The sequence below is a fragment of the Aulonocara sp. 'chitande type north' Nkhata Bay genome, linkage group LG6, assembly GCF_057382095.1.
Source record: "Aulonocara sp. 'chitande type north' Nkhata Bay isolate Kocher_YH1m ecotype deep benthic linkage group LG6, A_spYH_male_GT1.1, whole genome shotgun sequence".
Lineage (NCBI taxonomy): Eukaryota > Metazoa > Chordata > Actinopteri > Cichliformes > Cichlidae > Aulonocara > Aulonocara sp. 'chitande type north' Nkhata Bay.
The window spans coordinates 16,329,840-16,354,754 of NC_141349.1; the positions used below are offsets into that span (position 1 = coordinate 16,329,840).

A 24,915-nucleotide genomic window follows, 5' to 3' on the forward strand; every position below is an offset into this window, starting at 1 on the left:
GGCTACAGGCACTGCAGCGAGGCACGAGGTAGAAAGCCAACAAATACCATTAAAAAATAATAACAAGTCTTTATGCAACCCTACATAAAACTGTAAAGTAGCCGAATACTCGAGGTGAAACAACTGATCAAACGCTGTATTGAATCAAATGCTGATATTTCTGACTAGCTTTAGTTAAGAGCTGCTATTTGATATTAGAAATTAAAACATAGTTAAACTTATCTGCACTTCAACCCTGCTAGAACACATCCCCAGACAGGTACAGCTCCCCCTCCCCACTGAATGGCTTTGTACAGAAACAAAATCACAAAAATTACAATTAAAAAATAACTTGAGTATTATTTTAAAATGCACTGCTATTAATGTCAATACACCAGGAGATCTCAAGCTGAGTGGCTTATAAAGCATTTAAATGCTATTGTAGATCAGCCGTGATCTGTCAATTTAATATACATGTACTAACAGTAGGTGTAAACATTGAGATTCTGGAAATACTATCTGTAAATGAGATCTGCTTGGGCTTTATGAGATAGAACATAAAAGTCTGACTTACACATGGAGTCCGGGTTCATGTTATAGCATATACAACTAAACTAATAAAAATATTAGTGTCCGGTATAGAGAGCCTTTCACTCTGATTCCTTTTAATCCATATTCTGCTAATGACATTTTTACTACAGATGTATTCTCCAGTCCTGCTACTTTTACTTAGTGTCAGTAAGTAAATACTTCTAAAACTGCTGGTGGCACAGTATTTCCAAGTGGGAAGTGACTAAATACATTAAACTCTACTTAATTTTAAGATAAATGTTTCATTTCAGGCCAAGATATTTACACAGCACTTTAGTAATAATATAATAATGCATAAGCTTTCAAGTTGAGTATTAAGATTTTACAGTGTAAAAATAGTCTTCTATATATTTGCCCCCTGTCCAGATTAATCCTGTGTGGCCTTGGCAGGCAGTTGTATATCAAACAGTAACTTCCCACACCTTGATCTTCTTCAGCAGTAAAAAGCAACCCACACTTTGATTCGTAATATAATCGCTTAGTCACAGGGGATATTTCACTTCATTTGTGTGCGATTCTTTTTACTGAGGTGAGATTTGAATGCAGGAATTTTTCACTGTTGTACTGGCAGTGTCAGCATGTAAATCGAGAGTTGAAGAAGGTACGGAGGAGCATTTGGAAATGTGTAATAAAATAGAAATTGGCTGGGTTTTAAACTTTCTTTGCAGAAACGTAGGCAAATGCATGTAATAAAAGTCCTTTACACTCCAGTTACACCACTCTGATTTCATATGCTCATATGGGGAGAGGGCTAAGTCCTTGTGTCAGTACTGCTCTGTTGGGCTCTTTTCAGGGCCAGGCATGTTTTAATGAGAGAAACTGCAAGCTGCGATTACCAAAAATTGTACGCAGAGTTCTCAGAGTTTTGACAGCCAACAGGCCCGTGAATCACAGTACAGGTTGGGCAGGTACACACATGAATACATCCAGGTTATTCTTGTGTGGGTGTGTCAGCTCCCTCAAACAAACTGCTGCTAGGCATTTCGACTATTTATTTTGTTCCAGCCTTGCTGTAGTCAACAGTTCATGGACATCCAGAGACTGGATTAGATGAGTCTTCATCATGCCACCAACTAAACTTACAGTAGTAAAACAGTGTCCTTTAAATTAGTAACTAACATCTGTCTCACATTGATTAATGCAGAAAAAAAAACCTTAGAAGAGGCGAAAGATCAGATATTACATTTGCATGTCATTCATTTACTGGAATAAAAATGAAACTGATGAGCAAAGCAAAATGAGCACAGAGCTCATTTGAAATTTAAATCAAAGAACCCAGACACATTGGCCTTCTCAACTAGGTCACAGAGTAAACAAGATACACAACTGCCTATTTTGCATCTGGTTTGACAGAAAAAAGGAGCAAAAAAAGAAGGTCAATAGTCATTCTAGACATGTTGTGACAGCAATGATCTTTTTTGATCATCCGGAAAGCGAGTCCTGAAAAAACAAAACAAAAAAACAAAACAAAAAAACCCTAAAATTCCAGTGACGATTATAAAAGAAACAAAAACATCAAAGATAACTTGACACTGACCTTTGTAGTTATAATACAACTAGGAAAGCATGCCCTGTAATACTCCAGGGAGGGAGAGAGAAAAGGAACATATCTAAGAAAAAGTGCACAAGCATTTGATTCCAAACCATCTGTTTAAACCATACAAACGCGACCACTGGCAACACAAATGCAGTAAGTGTTGATTCCTTTCCATCATCTACTTGGAGCTCTCGGTTTTCATGCAAACAGGTGTCCCAAAACTTTGGCTGCTAGCTTGTGCTCATCACAGGACCCTGTCAGCCCTCACAGCCACTAATGGCGTTTCAGACTCTTCTCTGGTTGCACCAAAGTAACATATCCACTGATGAAGTCCATCTGCCACCGCAAAGTCACTGACATCTGTCCTTATTCAAAATCCACCCGAGGGCGCGAGTAGAGCGTCTGGTGCTTTTATTTTCACTGAAACCCACAGCACAGGAATTAGAAATGCAGAGACCAGGTAGGTAGGTGTCAGAGGCCGAAACACATTACTCCATCGCTGCGTCCATGACATGCTGGCAGTCAGTCCATGTAGTCGAAATCCTCCGGGATACCAAAGGCTTTATCAATGCGGCTGTTATCAAAGGCAAACTTCTTCTTTGTCCACGACTTTATGGCGAAAACATTGTCTGAGAACAAGAGTAAAAATGAAACATTAAACACAAGAAATATAAATGAAATCTCAATTTACAAATATATACTGTACATTTACAGCAAAAGGAATCTGGACTGCTCATTCAGAAGCAAGGAGAAAGCCAGGTTACTATGACTGGTTAGTGCGTCAGATTTAGATTATCTGTTTTCCCAGTTTTGTGAATATCATGTAAATTTAGGAAACACAAACTGCCATTAACAGTCATTTGACATTTCACATCCAGCATTAACAATTTCAAATTCTTTAATGATGTATGTGTGTAATCCATATATAATATAATATATAATAATCCATTTAACTACCTCAAATTAAATACATCTTGATGTTTTATGGTGGTGAATTCACCCTAACAGCCTCATGTGAAAATAGTTTAAAAAAAGAAAACATTTTATATATACCTGCGTCCTATTCTTAAATAATAGCAATAAAAATAACAGTTTGACTAAAAACAAAATGTCTATTTCAGGAAAACCTTTTAGCAGCTGAAGCTCTGAAGTCTCCAGTTTCAAAAGCAGAACAACTTCCTGCAGACTAACAACTGATCAGGAGCTTAAGCCAATGAACGTTGGCTTGCACTTTTAGCGATGCCTTTCACTTCACTTCTGGAGGATTAGTTTTTACTGTTCTCCAGTTTTGATATGACAAGCGATTAAATGTGTCGAGGCTTGTGTGGGAAGTCGCAGACAATCCATGAGCAGGCCAACATACAGCAGCAGTGTTTTAAAAACAAACAAGGTGCGCAAAGTTGCAGCTGCTTTTTCCATGAAACCTTCAAAATTTGGCTTTGTTGTGTTGATTTGAGTGTTTAGCCACAAACCCTGACCAGACCTGGTAAAATAGTAACATTCGCTCTAACGGCATAACACGAGAACTTTATAGCTCGTAGTAAAAGACGTTACTGTGCAAATTCAACAGCTGCGCTACGAGGAAACACTTATGCATGTTTGTTTCATACTGTCCAGCTCAGAAAAGAGAAGTACTAATCGTGAATGAGGCAGAAATGACTCACTTTTTTTTTTTTTAACTGAGCTTCCTTCCATGAAAGCAAAGCAAAAGCTCTCCAACCAAAACTGACAACACCACTCTGTTGACCTGCAGCAGGCAATGTTGATCTAAAGAGTCAAAAGACCACAGGCATCGATGGCTACCATGATCCCTAAAGGTCAGCTGTGTCCAAGGTTACCACTCAAGTCAACAAACGTACACACAGAGCATAAGCGCGGACTACTTAGAGTGACAGCTGGACTAGAGAGCGCCTTCACAGATTTCACTTTAATGCGCTTTCACGTGCATTAAACAGCAATCAGAGATAAAGTCCGACTGCTGTCATCCAGCTGCTTTTTTTTTTTTTGGACTAACCAGAAATTTCAAACAGGAAACAGTAAACCAAGGTCAATCAACAGTCAGTAGTCCAAAATCCACAAATAGTGACTACAAAATAAAACAACTCTCACTTTATAAACAAGCGCTACAACCAGACATTGGGCATTTTATGTTCCTGCAGCTTAAATCCAGACCATTACATGTCTATATATATTTAAAAAGAAGAAAGAAAAGAAATTAGCAGACTCACCTGTCCATCTGGAAACAGCTTCTTTTGCTATAACATTTGATTTTTCTGCAAAATAAAATTTTGGATTAGTATGTGCATCCAACTAGTCAGTAACCACTTATATAGAGATACAAGATAAGCGAGCCCCGGTGCAAAAGCACACAGGTTTGCAGCTGGAAAGCATTTAAACGTTTTTTTCAAGGCATCTACTGAACACCCAACGAAGTCATTACAATAACATCACTCCAAGTTTTGCTTCAGCATGTCATTAAAAGTGTCATGTTTGCACTGTTGCTGCAGCTGCTGCTGAGGTGTGTTGTTTGCGCTCAGTACATTTAATAACCTTTGTAACATGTTTTGAATGCTATTTCCTATGATTTGTTTCTCATGACGTTTGGTGTTTGCAAGCAAGGCTCACACACTGCAAATACAAAATGCTTAATGTGAAAACGTCACGGAAGAAGTCTAGTAGATTATATAAAACTGGGAAAAACGCTGGAAAAAAGAAAAAAGAAAAAAAGAAGAAGAGGAAAATAAGCTTGCAACACAAGCACAAATGAAGGCTGGCAACAAACCATCACCTCTGAGGAGGAAGTGGTGGTCAGGGATGTGATGGTTGCGTGGCCACAGCTGTGCTGTATGACTAAGTGGCGGTATCCTATTAAATTAAAGTGGACACTAACCTACTCATCCCCTACAGCTACAGCGGCGCTTGAAAGAGCGCTTTATACTGTAAAAAAGTAGAACGGAGCTGAAAAATATGTTCCCACTGGACAGCACTCAGAGAGAAGTTTACATTAAGCATAAAAACACAGATGACATCAAGTTTCCACTCCCCTGGAATAATCACAGCATATTCAAGTAGTACAAAAAATAATGATAACCTTTTTCACAGACATTAATCTGGCTGCTGTATGAGTGTGAACTGTTCTACAACAGGCTTGAATCCAGCACAAATTATCTCAGTCCAACAGCTCTGGATAGTTTCTCTCCGATCTGAGTTTCTCTTCCTTCTGGAAGCTTGAAAAGGTTCAGTACCAGTAAAATATCTGTTTGGATCACCAGAACAAACACTGCTCGTGAGGACCATTTCAACACTTAACTGATATTGCGTAAAAATAAAATTGAATTTCTCCAGAAACAAATCTGAGAAGAAAGTGAATTAATTCAACAATCGCTGACTCAAAGTTGGAGAACCTGATTTCACTTTATGGTTAAAAGTGTGTAGCTAAACGAAACACAGCTGCTGGGTGCAAGGTAGAAACGTTTCACGCATCGACTGACATGGTTCACAGACGCACCACTTTTTATTTTCTTAAATACTTAACTTATTTTTCTTTATCTGGCAGGACCCCTGCTCACTAATCAACAGAAAAAAGTTAACTGTAGATAAACAAGGTAAAGTAATAGAATTTTTTATCACCCTTGTCTGGATATTAAGATGGGACCCTAATGCCAAATAATACATAAAATGTTTAACAGAAAAGATGATCCCCCCAAAATCTTCTTTGTTAAAAAGAAATAAAAATCTGATTTTTAATCACCTATAAGCCCACTAATAAATCTGTACTTGTCTGACTTCCTGTTACTGTGGTTATATATAAAAATGCTGATTTCTTTGCCTTTACTCTGTCTTGTGGTTTGCAAAGCAGGTTACTTGCAAACTGAACAAAATGAACACACCGATTAAATCCACCCCCACGTCTGGTTAGCTGTGGTGCGTCCTCTGCTGCATGTGGTGCAGATTATAAACGATGGAGCTGGAGCTGCTAGCACACCGATACCCTAAATATCTGTTAGGCTGACATTAATCATTAATATTGGCCTATTTAAATACAGTCTGGGCTCAATTACACTGGAATGGTTTCTGTTGGGCTATTTAATGGTTTCATTCAAAACTTATTGGTATCTATGGGTGTGGCAACCATTGTTTAACATGCAGAGACAAGAAGGCACGAAAGCTTTGTTTTTAGCCAAGTTGCATTTATTGTTAGTACCTAGTGTTTGTTAGTGTTTCTGTCACTTGGCTGCTAGCTTGGTAAATATGTGGAAAGGCATGTTGTGTTTAGGTAAGTCGTGCTGAAGTTAATGGGGCAAACTTACTTCTGGTACTTCAGCATTCTTGTACATCGCCCGACTTCCTTTATAATTTCTAACTTTGCAAGTCAACTAATTTTCCTTATTCCTACAACTCCTTTACTACAAATCAAAAAAAAGAAAGAAAGAAAGGAAAAAAGGCAAATAATGGTTCACAGGTGAATAATAATCCTGTCAATAACAGCATGGGCAACGCCCTTGAAGACATCTAATGAGCCTACATGTGCATAGCTATCACACATGCAGGAACAAGTCTGAGCTCATTCTGCAAGTTCAGTCTGATACCTCTTGAGCAGCAGACATTACATAATATCATACAGCTGGATACTGCTCTCGAGCTTTGCTGATGGTTATCTGTTAACAAAGCTCTCTGTGTGGCAAACCTGGCAGTAAAAGACAAAATAGGATCTGTAGACATGTGGCAACAGTAAAAGTAGAAAAAAATAATTTAACTGTAATGGCGAGCTAGTTTGCTCTCAGTCCGCCTGCTGAACTGTTTTGTGTCAACATCACTGTGATCTGTGTGAGATGCACTCATAATGATCCATCTACAAAGAGTTCAGATAACTGGCCTTACTCCATCCTCCTTCAAATGCACCACTGATGGTATAACTCTTGTTTTACATATTAAAATATAAATAATATTTATTGCTCCCGAAGCAGGTAAAATATCATTTAAGGAGGAACTATGTGCTAAAACCTGTGTTGTAAACACAATCCTAGTCATTTATGAACAAAGTGACTTTCTCAGCAACATTTAAACTGCTTGTTTTATCCTGATTAACTTTGTCTTTCTGCTCAGATTTGAAAATTTGACTCAGCTTCAGTTGAAATCATTTGGGCATTGTAACGCAACATACCAGGGGTGACACCATGGTCCATTTCATACACTACCCAAAATAAGGTTTCTAAACCAGCATGTGAAGGCGAGCAAACCCACAACGTGGTTGTGTTGCCTCTTTACAAACAACTCCAGACTCCCTGTGCTTTGAAGAGAGTCCGAGAACTCATGAAGTTCAATTTTGCTGGTTTTGAGATGTGAAAGTACTGTACAACCATTTTCAAGCACCGACTGCAGTGCTGCTGATCTGAGTAAAATCAAACAAGGAGGTGTTTTTGTCCTTTAAATAAAACAAGGACAAGATTTTTAAAAGCTGCCTAGTTTAAAACAATTTGTAAGTTTTGGAAAACACCTCAAACTCAGACACTGAAAATGTGGACTGAACAAATGATGCAACACTGTTGCCTGTCAGAATATGTTGGGAAGGCTTAACCATAACACTGAGATTATCATAGAGCAATGGGACAGTAACGGTGAGTTCATATCCAAAGACAAAATGAAAACATAGCTTGATATGAAGCGGACAGCATGTACTGACATCTGGCAAATGAATATTACCCAATAATAAAGTACAAATTGCCTCATATACCTCAGTCTGTATCAGCACCTTTGACCTGCCGTGTCTTGATGTTTTTAAAAATAACTCAATAAAAATTCTCAATTATAAGCAAAACAAAGAATTGTTACTTTTCAAACACACAAATTTTGCTTCAACATTGACCATAGTTTGGCTCCACTGTAAAACGGCTGCAAATTCGACATTTTAGGTTACGTGCAATGGCAGCAATGATGCCTCTCCATCTCATTTCAGGTAGACTGGTCATAAGTAATGTGCACGGTCATGTGGCCATCAGTACACCACAGTGTTGTCACAGTGGAGTGGAAAAAAAAAAAAAAAAAAAAAAAAACTGGTAATCTGGGAGGTGCAGGTAAACAGCCCAGATATTTGTCTGACACCACCACCAGTCACATGAGCAGATAAAGGAACACACCTCCCATATTGCAGGTCAGCTGTAGCATGAAAACAAAGCACTGTCAGATTTTTGCAATACTATCAATAGCTGTGTCTGTTTGTGGTTCCCTTATGTAAGGGGTGTGCAACAGCCAGCAAAGGACTCCAAGGCCTTCATATTTTAAAAGCTTTTTAATACCAGCCCTGTGAGCTGACAGCTCGGAGGTAATAAGGTTCATTTGGCTGCAATAAAAACTTTCAGACTTCTGCGTCCGCAAGAAGAGTTACACTTTTCAAACTTACCTAACTGCAACAACTTAACCAGTCTGAGGTTCATATCTAAGAACGTATATCCTGAAAGCAAGGTGAGTGGCCACTTGTGACCATTTTTCACTTCCTGAGTCTCTTAATTTGAACCGTGAGAATGTTTGACCCTGCAGCTTGACATGTTTGCTCTCAGCAGTACACTCACTGGTGTCTCGCGCAGCAGGTACACACCCAACAACCTTGTTTAAGCTACTTGGCACAGTAAGATTAGCTGAACCCAACCGTGGTAGCTGCTGAAGAACGTCCTTTGCAAACAATAGAAAGTTGGTTAGTAATAATGCGGGTGTTTTTCCTTCTACATTAATCATGAATGCAGTTAAGCACCACCTGACGAGCACAAAGGACCTGCTTTGACCTGTCTTCATTGTCAAAAGGAAATACTTCCCTTTAGCTCTACAAACCTGATACCAGTGAGGTTAGTGAAACACAGAAATAAAGATTTAAGCTAATTGCCAGTCTGAGGAGCAGCAAGTATTTCCAGTTTTAGTCTACAGAGACCAACAAAATAAAAAACTAAAAAAACTAAATGGAGCCAGCAACTACAGTAATGTTGGCAACAAAGACATGGAGAGTACAACTGTTTATATTTTATTTTTTTTAAATTGTTGCAAGTGTACACAAGCACACCTACAAAAGTTCCACTGCAATGAGATGATCAACTGCACTCATTTCGCCTGGGAGGTTTTAATGTTATGGCTGATTGGCACATTTCCCAGGTCACTATTTAATCTTTTCTTAGAAATTTTCCCAACATCTGTTAAATGCATTTGAATGCACCTTATTTAGGGCTATCAGTAGATGGGTTAGGAGGACATTTCAAGGCTGGGAAATCCCACTTATAACATTGACTTGATGCTATTGACAAATGCCAACTGCAGTGCAGCACTGATGACCAGAGGTGCTTTCTGCCACCGTTTCCATTAATGTAGCTGTCTCTGTGCTGAACAGATGAACATTTTTTATATCTGCCAACTGCACCGGAGTCTTCTTTGTATCTCCACGATGCCTGACACCGCGTGGGAGGCTTCGCTGAAACAATACGGCTCCTACGGCACAATTTTGAGTTTATTATCTGGTGTGAAACCATTTATCCACATTAGGCTGAACGCTACAGAAGCTGCTCGGATGCATATGCGTCTTGGATGATACCCAACTCCTTTTAATAAGAGATCCTCGCTGGATGCAAAACAGTGCCATCTGCATTCATAAGCCCTGTGATGCTAGGAAGCAGCATCTGATTGAATCTTGTTAAATAAACATTAATTTAATAACCACACACGTGCTGGACTTGGTCGAAACATGCTTTACACTTTATATTCCTGTGTTAACTTAACATCTAGTGATGTAACAGTTTGTAATCCCACAGATTAGAAAAATCCAACTTCTTTTATGATGTAAAACAATCCAACAGCTATAAAGCTTGTGATAAAATATTTAAAGACAAATAGAGAACAAAGTACAGCAGCAGCCTATTATGACTAACATCAAATATGACTTCGCCAGCATAGGTCAGATTCACTTTGGATATTTAAAGCTTCACACGGGGCTCCATGCCTCCCATGAGTAACTGTAGGTGATACGATTGATGCAATAATTTAAAAGTGACCTTTTTTGAGAAACCAGTAGGTCTGCAGCTGTACTCACTCATCTCCTCGACGACCTCGGGGTCACACTCTCTGTACTTCTCCAGCTCGGCCTGCAGCTGTGTGCGCTCCTCTCTCAGAGCCTGCAGCTCCTTCAGCAGAGAGCTTCTTTCCTTCTGCAAAGACAAACAGCGATTTCACATGCTCAGTGCATTAAAGGGATGATATTCATTTTATTTCACTGGTTTAAGTTTGACCTTTGTATACTTACTGTATCCTGGCGCCCCACTTTCGCTTTTTCGACCGCTTTCTCTAGGGATGCTTTCCGCTGCTTTGCTTCAGAAATCTTTAAAGTACAACAGCATCACGTTAAAGCTTTTCTTACAGTACTAATCAGCAGATAACTGAGATTTTCCTGAATTGTGATATAAATAAACAGTAAAGCCACTTCTGCTGTTAACAACATTGATGTTTCTACTGATAAGTGCTGCAATATTTACTGAGACCGCCCAATAATATGCTGAAACAACTCAACACTGGAGCCCTTGTAAGTGATTAATACAATAAATACAATCACAAAATCTTAATGGTACACAAATGCTTACCCGTACTAAACTCTTAGCCAATTACAGTGCTGTTAACTTAACAGTTCAATCATATGATATAATTAAAGTGGCTGCAAAAGGGAGCTGGCTTTTATTCTAACTTTTAATTGCACCTCATCCTTTTCCACACAGTGGACACTTTACTCTCGTCCTTCCACTCAAAACATCAAGCATTGCTGCAAAATCTGTCTGATGATCTCAGTGACCAAATGCTGTGATATCGCATAAACAGCGCTATATTGTCACCACATGCGGTACAACCAAACATCGTCATTATTTAGTGAGCGCTTGCTGCTTAAGATCTGTCCCAGAAATCTGGTGGCTAATGTTCTCTGAGGAGCCGCCACCCTCACACCATCTGTCAGCCGTGAAACAGTCGAGGGAAGTGGGTCATCAATGAGGACGACACGGTGGTGAACACAAATCTCACATAAATGAATACCATGATTTTTATTATTAGCTACAACTGGGGATCATTTTTAAATGTGGATTTTTTTTAAATGACATAGTTGACAAAAGAAAACATACATAATAGTGATACTAACTATTAAAAGGCATTTTTATTGCTATTTCTTACCATCTAAATGAACCAGGATTGGTGATATGGGACAGATACAGTGGGGCAAAAAAGTATTTAGTCAGCCACCGATTGTGCAAGTTCCCCCACTTAAAATGATGACAGAGGTCAGTAGTTTGCACCAGAGGTACACTTCAACTGTGAGAGACAGAATGTGAAAAAAAAAATCCATGAATCCACATGGTAGGATTTGTAAAGAATTTATTCGTAAATTAGGGTGGAAAATAAGTATTTGGTCACCTCAAACAAGGAAAATCTCTGGCTCTCACAGACCTGTAACGTCTTCTGTAAGAAGCTTTTCTGTCCCCCACTCGTTACCTGTATGAATGGCACCTGTTTGAACTCATCATCTGTATAAAAGACACCTGTCCACAGCCTCAAACAGTCAGACTCCAAACTCCGCCATGGCCAAGACCAAAGAGCTTTCGAAGGACACCAGGAAAAGTATTGTAGACCTGCACCAGACTGGGAAGAGTGAATCTACAATAGGCAAGCAGCTTGGTGTGAAAAAAATCAACTGTGGGAGCAATCATCAGAAAATGGAAGACATACAAGACCACTGATAATCTCCCTCGATCTGGGGCTCCACGCAAGATCTCATCCCGTGGGGTCAAAATGATCATGAGAACGGTGAGCAAAGATCCCAGAACCACACGGGGGGACCTGGTGAATGACCTGCAGAGAGCTGGGACCAAAGTAACAAAGGTCACCATCAGTAACACACTACAACGGCAGGGAATCAAATCCCGCAGTGCCAGACGTGTTCCGCTGCTGAAGCCAGTGCATGTCCAGGCCCGTCTGAAGTTTGCCAGAGAGCACATGGATGATACAGCAGAGGATTGGGAGAATGTCATGTGGTCAGATGAAACCAAAGTAGAACTTTTTGGTATAAACTCAACTCGTCGTGTTTGGAGGAAGAAGAATACTGAGTTGCATCCCAAGAACACCATACCTACTGTGAAGCATGGGGGTGGAAACATCATGCTATGGGGCTGTTTTTCTGCCAAGGGGACAGGACGACTGATCCGTGTTAAGGACAGAATGAATGGGGCCATGTATCATGAGATTTTGAGCCAAAACCTCCTTCCATCAGTGAGAACTTTGAAGATGAAACGAGGCTGGGTCTTCCAACATGACAATGATCCAAAACACACCGCCCGGGCAACAAAGGAGTGGCTCCGTAAGAAGCATTTGAAAGTCCTGGAGTGGCCCAGCCAGTCTCCAGACCTCAACCCCATAGAAAATCTGTGGCGGGAGTTGAAAGTCCGTGTTGCTCGGCGACAGCCCCAAAACATCACTGCTCTCGAGAAGATCTGCATGGAGGAATGGGCCAAAATACCAGCTACTGTGTGTGCAAACCTGCTAAAGACCTATAGTAAACGTTTGACCTCTGTTATTGCCAACAAAGGTTATGTTACAAAGTATTGAGTTGTATTTTTGTTATTGACCAAATACTTATTTTCCACCCTGATTTACGAATAAATTCTTTACAAATCCTACCATGTGGATTCATGGATTATTTTTTCACATTCTGTCTCTCACAGTTGAAGTGTACCTCTGGTGCAAATTACTGACCTCTGTCATCATTTTAGGTGGGGGAACTTGCACAATCGGTGGCTGACTAAATACTTTTTTGCCCCACTGTACATCAAAAAATATCTGAGTTAAAATTTCAGACTTTAATTGGTTTTGAGATATTCGTGTCCACAAATTGCCTCAGATTTCAATGTGCAAAGAAAATTGCCTGAAAGTGGGTCAATGGACCATTAAAAAAAACAAAAAAAACAAGACACCTATATCTTGAAATGTATAAGACATAAAGCTACAATCATTATATATGTGCAAATATATTTGGACCATAAGATTTGTATTCAAGCCAGAGACAGTCGAGCAGAAAAAGTTGATTTGCGATGGAATGACCTACAACTAAGATATAAAACAAACTCTGACAAGCTTCCTGTTTAATCAGCAGCTCATTTGCATTTTCTTCCCATTTCTTTTTTGACCCTCTATTAGCAGAAGTGTCTTCCAGGCACTGTTGACCTTATTACTGTAAACTGCGAGGGAGAAGTACCCAAGTATCATCCTGTGAAACCAAAATCACCCCTTCTCATTTTTTGCTGTGGCGCTTATGCTTGCTGCGACCTTTAATTGGAAATCAGACTAGAAGGGACTGAGCTCACCTGTTTTTGCAGCTCCTCCAGTTTGTGGTTGCGAGCGTGTAAGGCTTTACTGGGAAAGGCCCAGTAATAGTTGGATGTACCTACTCTCTCACAGTCCACCATGTTATCATCGACAAGGCTCTGCAGCACGTCCTTCACAGTCATGGGAGCTGAAATCAGCAGAGCACAAACATTAACATGGTGTTTATTTCTCCAGCGCTCAACTGCACGCCCGTGGAGTTGATGCCATTTGGGTACGATGCTTTCTCCTGATTTAAAACTGAGTTATGGCCGGTACAAGCTAGGCAGTCTGTAGCCTTTATATCTGTAAATATAAAACGCATCTGATGCTGGGATTGACAGTGCACTCTGCAGAGGACTTAGAAGCCAAGTCATCATAAGGTCTCACTTTTTACTGCTGGAAATGTATGCTGCTCAAATTACAAAACTCAAACCCACACATCTGCAGCCTATCTGGCTGTTTCATACAGATCTGAGTGAACGCTGCATGAGAGGATGTAACAGAGCACAAGCTACATCTTGAACAGTGTCAGCGGTGAAATGTGCTCCTCCTACACGCTTTGCTCCACTGTTTAACTGAAAGAGCTTATCTGCTGAGAGGATGTGGACCCAGCAGCAGAAAGAATTGGATGGAAAACAGGGAACACTCTGGATGAATTAACCAAAGTCCATAAGTGCTCGTTTCTCTTTTTTTCATCTATAAGATTCAAGCAGCTTCATCTTATTCTGACTCCTATGTATGTTATTACCGCTCTTCCCCCCCCATTCAACTAGCCCCTTTTGTCACATTTCCAACCCTTCTACAGGAAAGCGTCCCCCACAATGTAAATCTCTTATTGCCCCCTCCCCCCATCACGCAATAACAGGGGTCAGAAACATGTGCTTTTAATCATGGCAACGAGATCCAGTTTCTTTAGATTAATGTTGTGTCCATTTCAAAACAGAATCTCTCCTTTGTTCAGTCAAACACGCTCAAGAATTTCATTCTTCAAGACGATTTAGCACCTAAAAATCTAATTTGGTATTATTAGAAATTTTGCCTCAACCATCAGAAAGTCGGGCTGCAGAACCAAAAGCTTCCAAAAGCCTCTGAACTAAATGATTTCTGCTACTGATAGGTTTGGTTCTGCTTACACACACTAAAGATGGCAATAGCCCCGTCCTGGTTGCCATGGCAATTCTGTAAGCATGTCACCACAATGTTTTTAAGAATTCATAAATGTGCAGTGCACGCTGATGCTGTTTGTCCTTATGGTATTTAATTATCTCCATCTATTTGTCATTTTTCTGTCATACTCTAATTCTCCTTTCCATTAATCATGCCTGGACCAACACACTGGTCAGTTTTCTATAATTTCAGATATCAGTCTTGCACTAATAACATTTACGGGTCACTTACAAGACTCAATTTAATTCAATTTTATATATATATATAGCACTAAATCACAACAACGGTCACCTCAAGGTAAGGTAAAGACTCTACAATAATACAGAGAAAACACAAGAGGAAGCATTTGGCGACAGTGGGAAGGAAAAACTCCCTTTCGACAGGAAGAAACAGGACAAAAGACACACTGTGGAAAAGAGACAGATAATAATAATAACTACTGACTACATGCAGAGTGGTGTGTAAACGCAATGAAGGAAAAAAAGATCAGTGAAGAAGAAACACAAATTGCATCATGGAGAGCCTAAACCTACTGCAGCGTAACTAACAGAGGATTCTGGGTCACCTGATCCAACCCAATCTATACACTTTATTAAAAAGGAAATTTTTAAGCATAATGATTATGAAGTAACATTAATGCAGAGACAGGCACAAGATCTGTTTGTGCATGCCTCTTGTGCATCATTGTGAGTTGCTCAGCTCACTTTAAAAAAAAAAAAAAAAAAAAAAAAAAAAAAAAGAAGAAGACGACGACAATGAAGAAGAAGAAGAAGAAGAAGAAGAAGAGCCCACTAACTAACACTTTGGTGTGAGACACCCGCTTTCGACCCATCTCACTCTGCCTAAACTAACCACACACGCATTAAGAAGAAGTCTCAAAGTGAGACCTTCATGGGGAAATAAATATGATACAAATTGGCAAAAGTCAGGCTTTGTCTACATTCAACACACAGACTGCTGCTTTAGTTGAAGAAGGTGCACACAGATCGTTCATATATCTATATATATATATGAGAGAGAGAGAGAGAGAGAGAGAGAGAGAGAGAGAGAGAGAGAGAGAGAGAGAGAGATACATATTAGGGCTGCCACAAACGATTATTTTGATAGTCGACTAGTCACCGATTATTTATGCGATTAGTCGACTAATCAGATCATCATCCACTGGACGTAAAACGTACAGCTTATTGCACCAGCAGCATCTGCTCTTATATAACTATCATTAGCTTACAGCTTTAAGTGTTTAAGGTGCTAACTAAAAATAAAGACAAGATGATAGTTTATTCAATTTTAATGAAATTTGCAGATTGTTTCGGTGAAGTTTAATAAACTCCTTGCTATCTAAAATATAACAGGACACCGGAGTATATTCTCCAGCATCTCACACTTCTGATAATCAGCTGTCTGCTTGACGTTTATTCAGCTGTGTAAAAACTATAACTTTAATCTCAGCCAAACCGATTTACTCAGGAACAAATAAAATACAAAAAAAAAAAAAAGCCAAACAACAACATTTTTAATTTATCTAAGTGACTCATATATATTTAACCTGAGTAGCGAAAGACGGCGGTGGGTTAGAAAACAATTTGCCGGGAGTCCGGTGTTCTCACCGCGCTAGTGACCTAGCCCCCGGCTCGCTATCGAGCTGGTGGGTAACAGACGTCTCCGAAAACGTCGGAGCGCTTTTGAAAATATGTGGTGTCCTGATAAACTGAGCCGATATTTGAGGTTTACACAGCTACATTCTCGCCTGAAAATACGTTAAACGTTTATTTTCTGACCCAGAAAGAATAATAAGAGTAACATTAAAACTAACTAGCTGCCGCCATTGTTGGAAACTAAGCTGGGCCGCGCTATGATTTCTGGGACACAGCTGCTCCTTCTTCTTCTTCTTCTTCGGGGTTTAACGGCAGCTGGCATCCTTGTACATGCAGTGCTGCCATCTTCTGTTTCAGTCCGTTATTACACTCTTAAATCCTGCTACTTATTCCTGCGTCTTTTGTGATCTTACAAGGCTTCAAACAACGCGTCGACTATTAAATCAGTCGTCGACGATTTTGATAGTCGACGTAATCGTGACTAGTCGACAAATCGTGGCAGCCCTAATACATATATATACATATACATATATACATATATCTATATCTATATATTAGGGGTGCAACGATATTCGTATCGATATTGAACCGTTCGATACAGTGCTTTCGGTTCGGTACGCATATGTATCGAACAATACAAAATTTGTAATTTATTTTATCAACTTTCCTTCTGACGATGCTGTCTGTGTTGAGCGCTCAGTGAATCTGCGTTCGACTACTCCGCCTAGGGTCGACAGTGCAGCCTAGGCGGAGTAGTCGAACGCAGATTCACTGAGCGCTCAACACAGACAGCATCGTCAGAAGGAAGAGCGCAGGGCAAGCTAGCGAGACAGAAGTTAAGCTCTCCTTGTAACATGAACCTCCCCCACCCTCATTCAGATCTGGCGTTTGGAATTATTTTGGTTTTCATGTGACGTATGACCCTGAAGGTAAGCGAGTCATGGACTAAAGTAAAACAGTATGTTGGATGTGCCATGCAATGCTCAATTACATGGGTGGGAACTAGTGTGTTAGCGCAGTTAGCTCGTTAACGTGTTGGCCGTCTAGCCCCATGCACGGGGCGATCGGCGGTAGCTCGTTAACGGAGATTTGCCGTGTTGTGGCGTTAAGGTCATTTCAACGAGATTAACCTGAAAGCACTAGTGGGAACACAACGAATATGACTGCACATTTACACCGACATCATCCTAGTGCAAAGACAAAAACAACAAGCATGCTACTAACTTTAGCCGAGTCATTTAGACAGCTGTTAGCACAGGATTCTCCTTATGCTGCTGAGAATATAGCCCAGAAGAAGCGGATAGTATAGCTTTTATTTATTTATATATATATATATATATATATATATATATATATATATATATATATATATATCTGTACTATAAAGTACAGATAGATAGATAGATAGATAGATAGATATCTGTACTTTATAGTACAGCTGGATAGTCAAATATTTCCTTAACAAGACTCATCAGAAATGACAAGAACCTACATTTTGATAAAACAGTAACTGAAGATTTGTTTGTTGCTTCCAGCTGTTTCCTTTTCATCTGAGTTTATTACAAACCAACATCACAGCAGCAAGATCACCTCATGAGCCATCTGGCTGGATGAAATATGAGGCTATTCTGGTAAGTGGATATATATATACAAACAAAATCAGAAGAAAGTCTGGTCTAGAAAAAATAAGTGTCTTCTAAAAATAGAGTGAAGTCTGAACCAACCTTTAAACTGAACTACTATAACAGAGGACTTCACCCAGTCACACACACAGTTTTTTTTCTAAGCCTGAGCACTTTGACTAATATTGACACACAGAAGCTTCAAATTTTTCACTCACACTCCAATCAGCTAACACTTTGACATCCAGACTAGTGGAGTCAGGGATCGAACCACTGACCTTCCGATTGGAACTGTTGTTCTTTACTCACCTATGCCTTTTGACTTTGGGGCAATCTTCTCAATGTCTTTCAGCTGAAACACATCTTTCTGGGAAGAGAGCACAAAAACATGTTCCAGGATTTAAAAAACAAACAAACAAAATAAAAACTATAATATCACAGAGAAAGAAATTATTTAAAAACTATTACATCTCAAAGAACTGCTTCTGGATGGTAACATAAATAACATTTGCATAAACAGAAAATAAATTGATTTTCTGGATATTTTAGTTTGTGGTTTATCCATGTTAAGGACTGCTTAAGTATCTTATTTTCTGCACTTTTTCATTGCCGATTTAAATGTTGAAATCCAAGTTTCTAACTCTATATTACAGTGCATGAATTTAAACATTGAATCAAACACGTCATCTGCTGCCTGTGGGTGGGGAGTATGTTTAGTCAGGGATGTATTACATCACGCATGTATAATGGTTGAAAATAATCACATAACAGCAATGACCAGTATGAATAATAGGACACACAGTAGGGCAGAGCAGTGGGGATATGGAGGCTGGGTCACCTGCGATGGTAAAACTCACAGAGTCAAAGAAAATCTCCATCATGCGAGTTCTCTTCTCCTCCAGACTTAGTCCTTTCTTCTTTGACTGTAACAGGGGGTTAATGTTATTAATCTATATCTGAGGCACTGAGTTACTAACACTTATTATTTACGAGTAACAAGGAGCCAAAGGTAATAGAGATTAGAAGAATGACCTCTTGAAATCTTTCATCTAAACAAGTTGCTTATATATTCAGTGGTTCACTGTGAAGTAACTAAATGAAATAGACAGCTAGCAGGGGTATGACTGGTCCAATGACAGGTAATGTAAAGTTTGTAGCCGTTCACCAAATGTATGATGTGAAATACTAAATGCTGCTTTGTGAAAGTATCGTTAGCGATAGGGTATAAGCTTTTACTCTTTAACATGCTGCTGTAGCACAATCATTTCCCTTGTGGGATCAATAAAGTAACTGTCTATTTATCTAAGCTATAAGCTAGCTTACAAATGTTAGCAAACAACTACGTAAACGCCGGTGGTCTTTACAGGAGGTATAGCAGGTTAAGGTGCGCTTCTGCTTACCATTTTCGATGTAGAGCTCACCAACAACGACCACTGAGATTAACGTTTTGCCACCTGAGGGTAACACAGGGCTGTTGTAAACTTTTTAATGTAAAGAAGAAAGATTAGGCGACGTATAAGCAGAGCGGGGACGCAGCAGTAGCGAATTTCCCGCGGAAGGCTGTGACGTAGCAATGTTGCGTTTACGGAACTTCAAAACTCACCAAGTCACCAGATGTTTTTTGTGTGCTTAGAGTTACTGTCTGTTTGATAGAGATTAAATAATTCCAAAATTCTGAATGCATTCAAAATATTTACTGTTAAATTGAAGCACTACTTTTACACTCCCCTAACTCTCTCAATTCTGTTTTACCAATAAAAAACTAACAGTATCCGGATAACGAATGCTTATGAAGGCAGCATTGGGGAGGAGCACTGTTTTTTGACTTCCGCTTATGGCTTTATAGCGCCCCCCTGTCGTCTGATGAAATAAAAGGCCAAAGCAGACAGCCCTGAGCAACAAAAACCTTCTATGGTCAGAAATATCCACACCCTGGCTTTCCTTGGGCGGTTCCTCTGAAAGGGGCGTTTGTTGAGTAGACTTAAAGGCTTTATCTGCAGCCAAAGACTAAAAACCTGTTTGGGGCCATAAGATTAAAGTGATGTGCAAATATTTTTGAAATTATTAGTGTCATTCTTTATTTATCATATCTATCTAAATTCAGCTTATTGCAGCACATGTATTACACACAAAAGCACTATAATTCATTTCTATGGGCACTTTAATTCCATTTGGCATTACAAATATAAACAGGACAATGGAAAACAAACAATTTACAAGATCGTGTAGAAAATCGATGACCCGATTCTGGATAACAAATAATGACAGTTGTGTGCTTGAAGACAAACAAGGCTTTCTAATAGGAACACAGTGCATTATCACTTAACGTACACCTCGACTGCCAAACTTTCTATTGCTGATTGTGAAGGTAGACAAATTATGTGTTGCTAAAACACAATCTGTTAATCACTCTATAGATTTATCTGAAGTTATGAGAGCACATGGAGGAGTGACGGTGATCGCAGTTCTGCACCTCTACTTTCAGCGTGATGAAGAAACCTTTCAATCTAAACTTAATAGGATGCATCCTGCCGAGTTCATTCCAAGTATTTAGCTTTTCATTCAAATTCTGCAACTCGAGGGGTCTGCACACGATCACAGCAGAAATGTTAAGAGGCATCATACACAGCAGAAGCATATCAGGTGGCTTATGTTTGGTACCCTTAATTCATACAGTCGCACTTGTCAGCATACTGGGGTTTTTTTTTTTTTTTTTAATTCAAAGTGATGACACAGCTCACTGAAGAGCTTTCACATTCAAATAGAAGTGAAACAGCTTCTCTGTTAGAAGGTGTTTAGCTGGAAACTATTTCATATGCACAGTTTAAGGTGTTTAAGTAAAAACCGCATGCACAAAAACATCTTAATCATGCTCTTAAATACCCTGCTATACCTACAGAGGGTGGAACACTTTTATAGTGAAGAGGCAAAATGTAAAAACCCTTGAGAGCATTTAGCAGGAAGCTGTAGTCACTGCTGCTATAGATGGAATTTCATTATTTCTCAGGTGACTAAGGTACCTTTTACTTTAATTATGACTTTACTTAATACAGCCAGTGATTTGAGGAACAAGTGCAAAAGTATTTATTTATTTATTTTCAGTTTCTGCCATGTGGCAGTTCAAAGCTCTACCATGTGGACCGCATTAAAGCCTTTTCAAATACTCCACATTAAGATGGAAGGTGAACGAGGTCTCAAGTGAGCACTAATCAGCAGCAGCCATTCGTGTAGGTCAGAGGTCATCTCGCTTCCCTCGCACCACTAATAAAGTCTCTCGTGTTAGTTTGGGGAGGGAGAAAGGTCAAACAGATGGCACAATGACAGCAAGATTCAAGAGTGAACAGGTGAGGGGGGGGGAGTGCAAAAAACTTCCAGTTGCTCCGTACTACTGCGTGTTTGTACATATGTACACTGTACAGGCTTTGTGTCGAGTGGCTACTGCAGGTAGCGGTAGACTTTGAAGCAGTGGTTGCCAGAATCGGCGACCACGACGTGTCCGTCTGAAGTGAGCGCCAGTCCCTGCGGGCCGTAGAGGGGGTCCACTGATGTGTTGATGTAAGAGAGAAATGAACCGCTGCCATCAAACACCTGAGAGAGAGAGAGAGCAAAATCATCACCGCTGGAAATCAGTGTTTCGTTCATTCTTTTTGTGGAAAATACAACACACCTAGTTATAAAGTTGAAAGAAAAAAAATAATGATTTCATGAATATGGATGATGTAGTGACCAAAATAGTTTTTAGGAAGCAACAATTGTTGCCTTCTATTGTTTTAACCCTTCTGAGACTCAAGCTTTTGTATGGGATAGATGTGATGCAAGAGGTCTGTGAAATACAAGGTGCAGAAAAGCTAAATGGAAGATCTCCATCTGAGGACGCAGGGTCTCAGGAGGTTCAAAAACATGTATTTTAGACACCAGCGTGCAGTGATCAGGCCTAACATTATGCCTAATATTGTGTCGGTCCCCCTTATACTGCCAAAACAAGTCTGACCTGCCGAGCCATAGACTCCATTACACCCCTGAAGGTGTGCTGTAGATTCTGGCACCACGATATGAGCAACAGATCCTGCAAGTCGTGAGGTGAGACATCAATACATTGGACTTCTTTGCACATCCCGCAGATGCTCGATTGAGATCTGGGCAATTTGGAGGTCAAGTGAACACCTTTGAACTCTTCGATGTGCACCTCAAACCCTCCCTAAACCATTTTTGCTTTGCTAAAAGAGACCACATCGGTCTGTGAATGCAGTTTCCATGAAAAGGTTTACGTGGTCTGCAACAATGCTTAGGTAGGTTGTACGTGTCAAAGTAACATCCACATGGATGTCAGGACACAAGGTTTCCCGGCAGAACATTGTCCAGAGCATCACAATGCCTCAGCCAGCTCGAATTCTTCCCACAGTGCATCCTGGTGCCAGTTGTTCCTCAGGTAAGTGATACGGACACCGGCCATCCATATGATGTAAAAGAAAACCCAATTCAGACCAGATCATTGCTTTGGGGTCCAGCCCAGTGTTGGTGTTGGGGGTCAGCATGGGCAGCCTGACTGATCTGCAGTTATGCAGCCTCATACACAAACTGATGCACAGCGTTTTCTGACACCTTTCTGTCAGAACCAGGGTGAACTTTTTCAGAACTTCAGTAGTTCGTCTGTTGGATCGGACCTCACAGGCCAGCCTTCGCTCCTCACATGCATCAGTGAGCCTTGGCCGCCTATGAGCCTGTCGCTGGTTCACCACTGTTCCCTCCTTGGACCACTTTTAAAGGATACCGGCCACTGCAGACGGGGAACACCCCACAAGAGCTGCGGTTTTGGAAACCCAGTCGTCTAGTCATCAAAATTTGTCTCCTTATCAAACTCACTTAAATCCTTACACTAGCCCATTTTCCTTCTAACAGATTAACTTTCAGAACACTTCCTCCCGCTAACAATATATCCCGCTAACAGTTGCCATGATGAAGACATAATCAGCGTTATTCACTTCACCCGTCAGTGCTCATAATGTTATACCTGATCAGTGTATAAATATACTATTAATGGTGTTTTGGTAACATTTCATAAGCCATTATGAGGCAAGATTGTAATGTTGGATGCCACTTAATAAAAAAAAGAAACAGAAGTTTGTATTAACCGATTCTTCGAGGAGTAGAAATGATTCATTCTGCGTACCTGTATCCTGCTGTTGCCCCAGTCGGCTACTATGATGTTTCCATTGACGTCCACCGCCACTCCTGTGGGGGCGTTGAACTGGCCATTGCCTTCACCATTGGAGCCAAATTTCAGCAAGAATTCTCCTTCTGTGTTGAACACCTGCAGTATGGTTTCAGAGAAGCAACAGCAGAGAGAGAACACTTCTTTAAAAAAAAAAAAAAAAAAAAAATGCAACCAGCACATATTCACATAACAGAACACTGATATCCAGACCAGGACTCACTGTTGTGTGCATCAGGCCTGGTTTACAGTCTGATAAATGCAGTGAGATACATTTAAATAAATAAGAAGCAGATGCTGATGGATTTGAGACCGTATTCTTAGCCGATGGTTTCCTCTTTGCACAGACTGTCTGCTCAGACATGATTGGTCAATACTACACTGACTATAAATGGACTCCGAACTTGTTGGAATGTCATAAAATCCTCGTCCACATGACAAATTTCCCACCTTCGACTGATGAATGTGACAATAGCCTTTTAATGTGAATGATACGAGTAGAAAACGCGTTGTAAATCACGTTTTGGTGGCAGCTGCTAACATCTGTATTCCTGTAACACACAGACTGCTCTGGGAGTTCACTTGCCTTGACTGAGTGGTTGTGGAAATCTGTCACAATGATCTCGTTGTTGTTGTTGACAGCAGCAAAGTGAGGGCCTGGATTAGAAATATGAAGAAGATTTTAGATATCATTTGTACAGTTTTGCTTGACTGCGACAAAACAAAAAGTCAGAAAACTCCTACATGACAGGTAGAATAGAATAGAACTCAACTTTATTTTCATTGCACATGTCACAAGGACATATTTGTGGAGGACATGCAGCTTCAAAAACGAATTCAGCAACAGACAAAAAAATAAATAAAAATAAAAGTACACTGATTTTTAATGCTTTAATGTTAGAGCATGACCAAAATATTGGTCAATAAAGTTGGATTGGAAAATATTGATATATCAGTCAGGTAATTGGCCATTTTCTGATATATTGCTATCAACATTTATAATAGCCATAAATCCAACTTTAAAAAGTAAAGAAGACCGAAGCACCCTTTAATCATGCTTTGAGTGTTGCTGTTGCATAGTTTATCCACCAGAGGGCACTCTGCAACTTCCCTGTTAGCCACAAGCAACCAGCTGATTTGAGGAGTCAGGCAGAGCGTGAACATTTTTTAAAACAATAAAACAAAATTATTTTAAACTGAATTGCCATATAATCATAGTAATAACTCAAATAACTACACGTAATACATGTTAGGGAAATCTGTTTATGTTTCATGTGTCAGAAAAGAAAAGCTATCAGACGACATATTAGACAAAATATCGGTATCAGTGTCAGTCTTAAAACTCCTACATCTGTCGCTCAGATTAAATGTATGACAAAAAACAAACATACAACCAACTCATAGCATGATTAATGAGACACCATGCTGTTTTAGGGACACTTTTGTTTATAATAATGGACGAATCTGATGGACTAAAGTTGCTTTTTCCATATTAATGACCCTCATGAGGTCAGTGCAGCTCCTCTTCATTCAGCATGCAGGTTGGAGAAAGACTGAATTGTGTTATCTTGGAGCAGTGCACTGTATTACCATTGAGTGTACCTGCAAACTGCCTGTCACCGTTGCCACGGTTACCAAACTTGGTGACCAGCTTGCCGTTGACCTGGAAGATGAAGACGCAGCAGGACTTGTTGTCGACCACGATGATGTGGCCGTTTCTGTCCACCGACACGCCTTTAGGACCCATCAGCTTCCCCGAGCCGATCTTGTTCTGGAGAGATTTTATTTCACGAAGCCACGCGTGAGGAAATGAGTACTTACAATCACAAAAATACAAGT

General features: G+C 39.9%; 2 protein-coding genes across 8 annotated transcripts in view; both read right to left on the reverse strand.

Moving 5' to 3' along the window:
• Positions 1-1,215: 1,215 nt before the first annotated feature.
• On the reverse strand, positions 1,216-19,443 carry mnd1 (meiotic nuclear divisions 1 homolog (S. cerevisiae)). Its single transcript, XM_086295246.1, has 8 exons — positions 19,265-19,443; positions 18,722-18,787; positions 18,174-18,231; positions 13,480-13,628; positions 10,386-10,460; positions 10,176-10,290; positions 4,336-4,380; positions 1,216-2,736 (listed from the first exon to the last, which is right to left on the reverse strand). Exons 1-8 carry the CDS (start codon positions 19,265-19,267, stop codon positions 2,630-2,632), a joined length of 618 nt encoding a protein of 205 aa, XP_086151372.1. The 5' UTR covers positions 19,268-19,443; the 3' UTR covers positions 1,216-2,629.
• Positions 19,444-19,945: 502 nt separating this feature from the next.
• Positions 19,946-24,915, reverse strand: part of LOC147327566 (tripartite motif-containing protein 2) — a 28,569-nt gene continuing 23,599 nt past the window's right edge. For all 7 annotated transcript variants that reach the window (XM_086295249.1, XM_086295252.1, XM_086295253.1 and 4 more), the window contains exons 9-12: positions 24,679-24,847; positions 23,663-23,733; positions 23,035-23,175; positions 19,946-21,452 (exon numbers count right to left, since the gene is read on the reverse strand). In XM_086295249.1, coding sequence (XP_086151375.1) covers positions 21,300-21,452; positions 23,035-23,175; positions 23,663-23,733; positions 24,679-24,847 — 534 coding nt within the window. In that variant the 3' untranslated portion in view covers positions 19,946-21,299. The remainder of the gene's footprint in view (positions 21,453-23,034; positions 23,176-23,662; positions 23,734-24,678; positions 24,848-24,915) is intronic.

What these genes read in the sequence shown, in the direction of transcription:
- mnd1 (XM_086295246.1), bottom strand. An exon ending in TGGAGATTTTCTTTGACTCT is followed by an intron (nt 18,232 to 18,721) that starts GTGAGTTTTACC and finishes CTCTCTTCCCAG; the next exon opens with AAAGATGTGTTTCAGCTGAA. An exon ending in AGCTGTTTCCAGATGGACAG is followed by an intron (nt 2,737 to 4,335) that starts GTGAGTCTGCTA and finishes TCTTGTTCTCAG; the next exon opens with ACAATGTTTTCGCCATAAAG.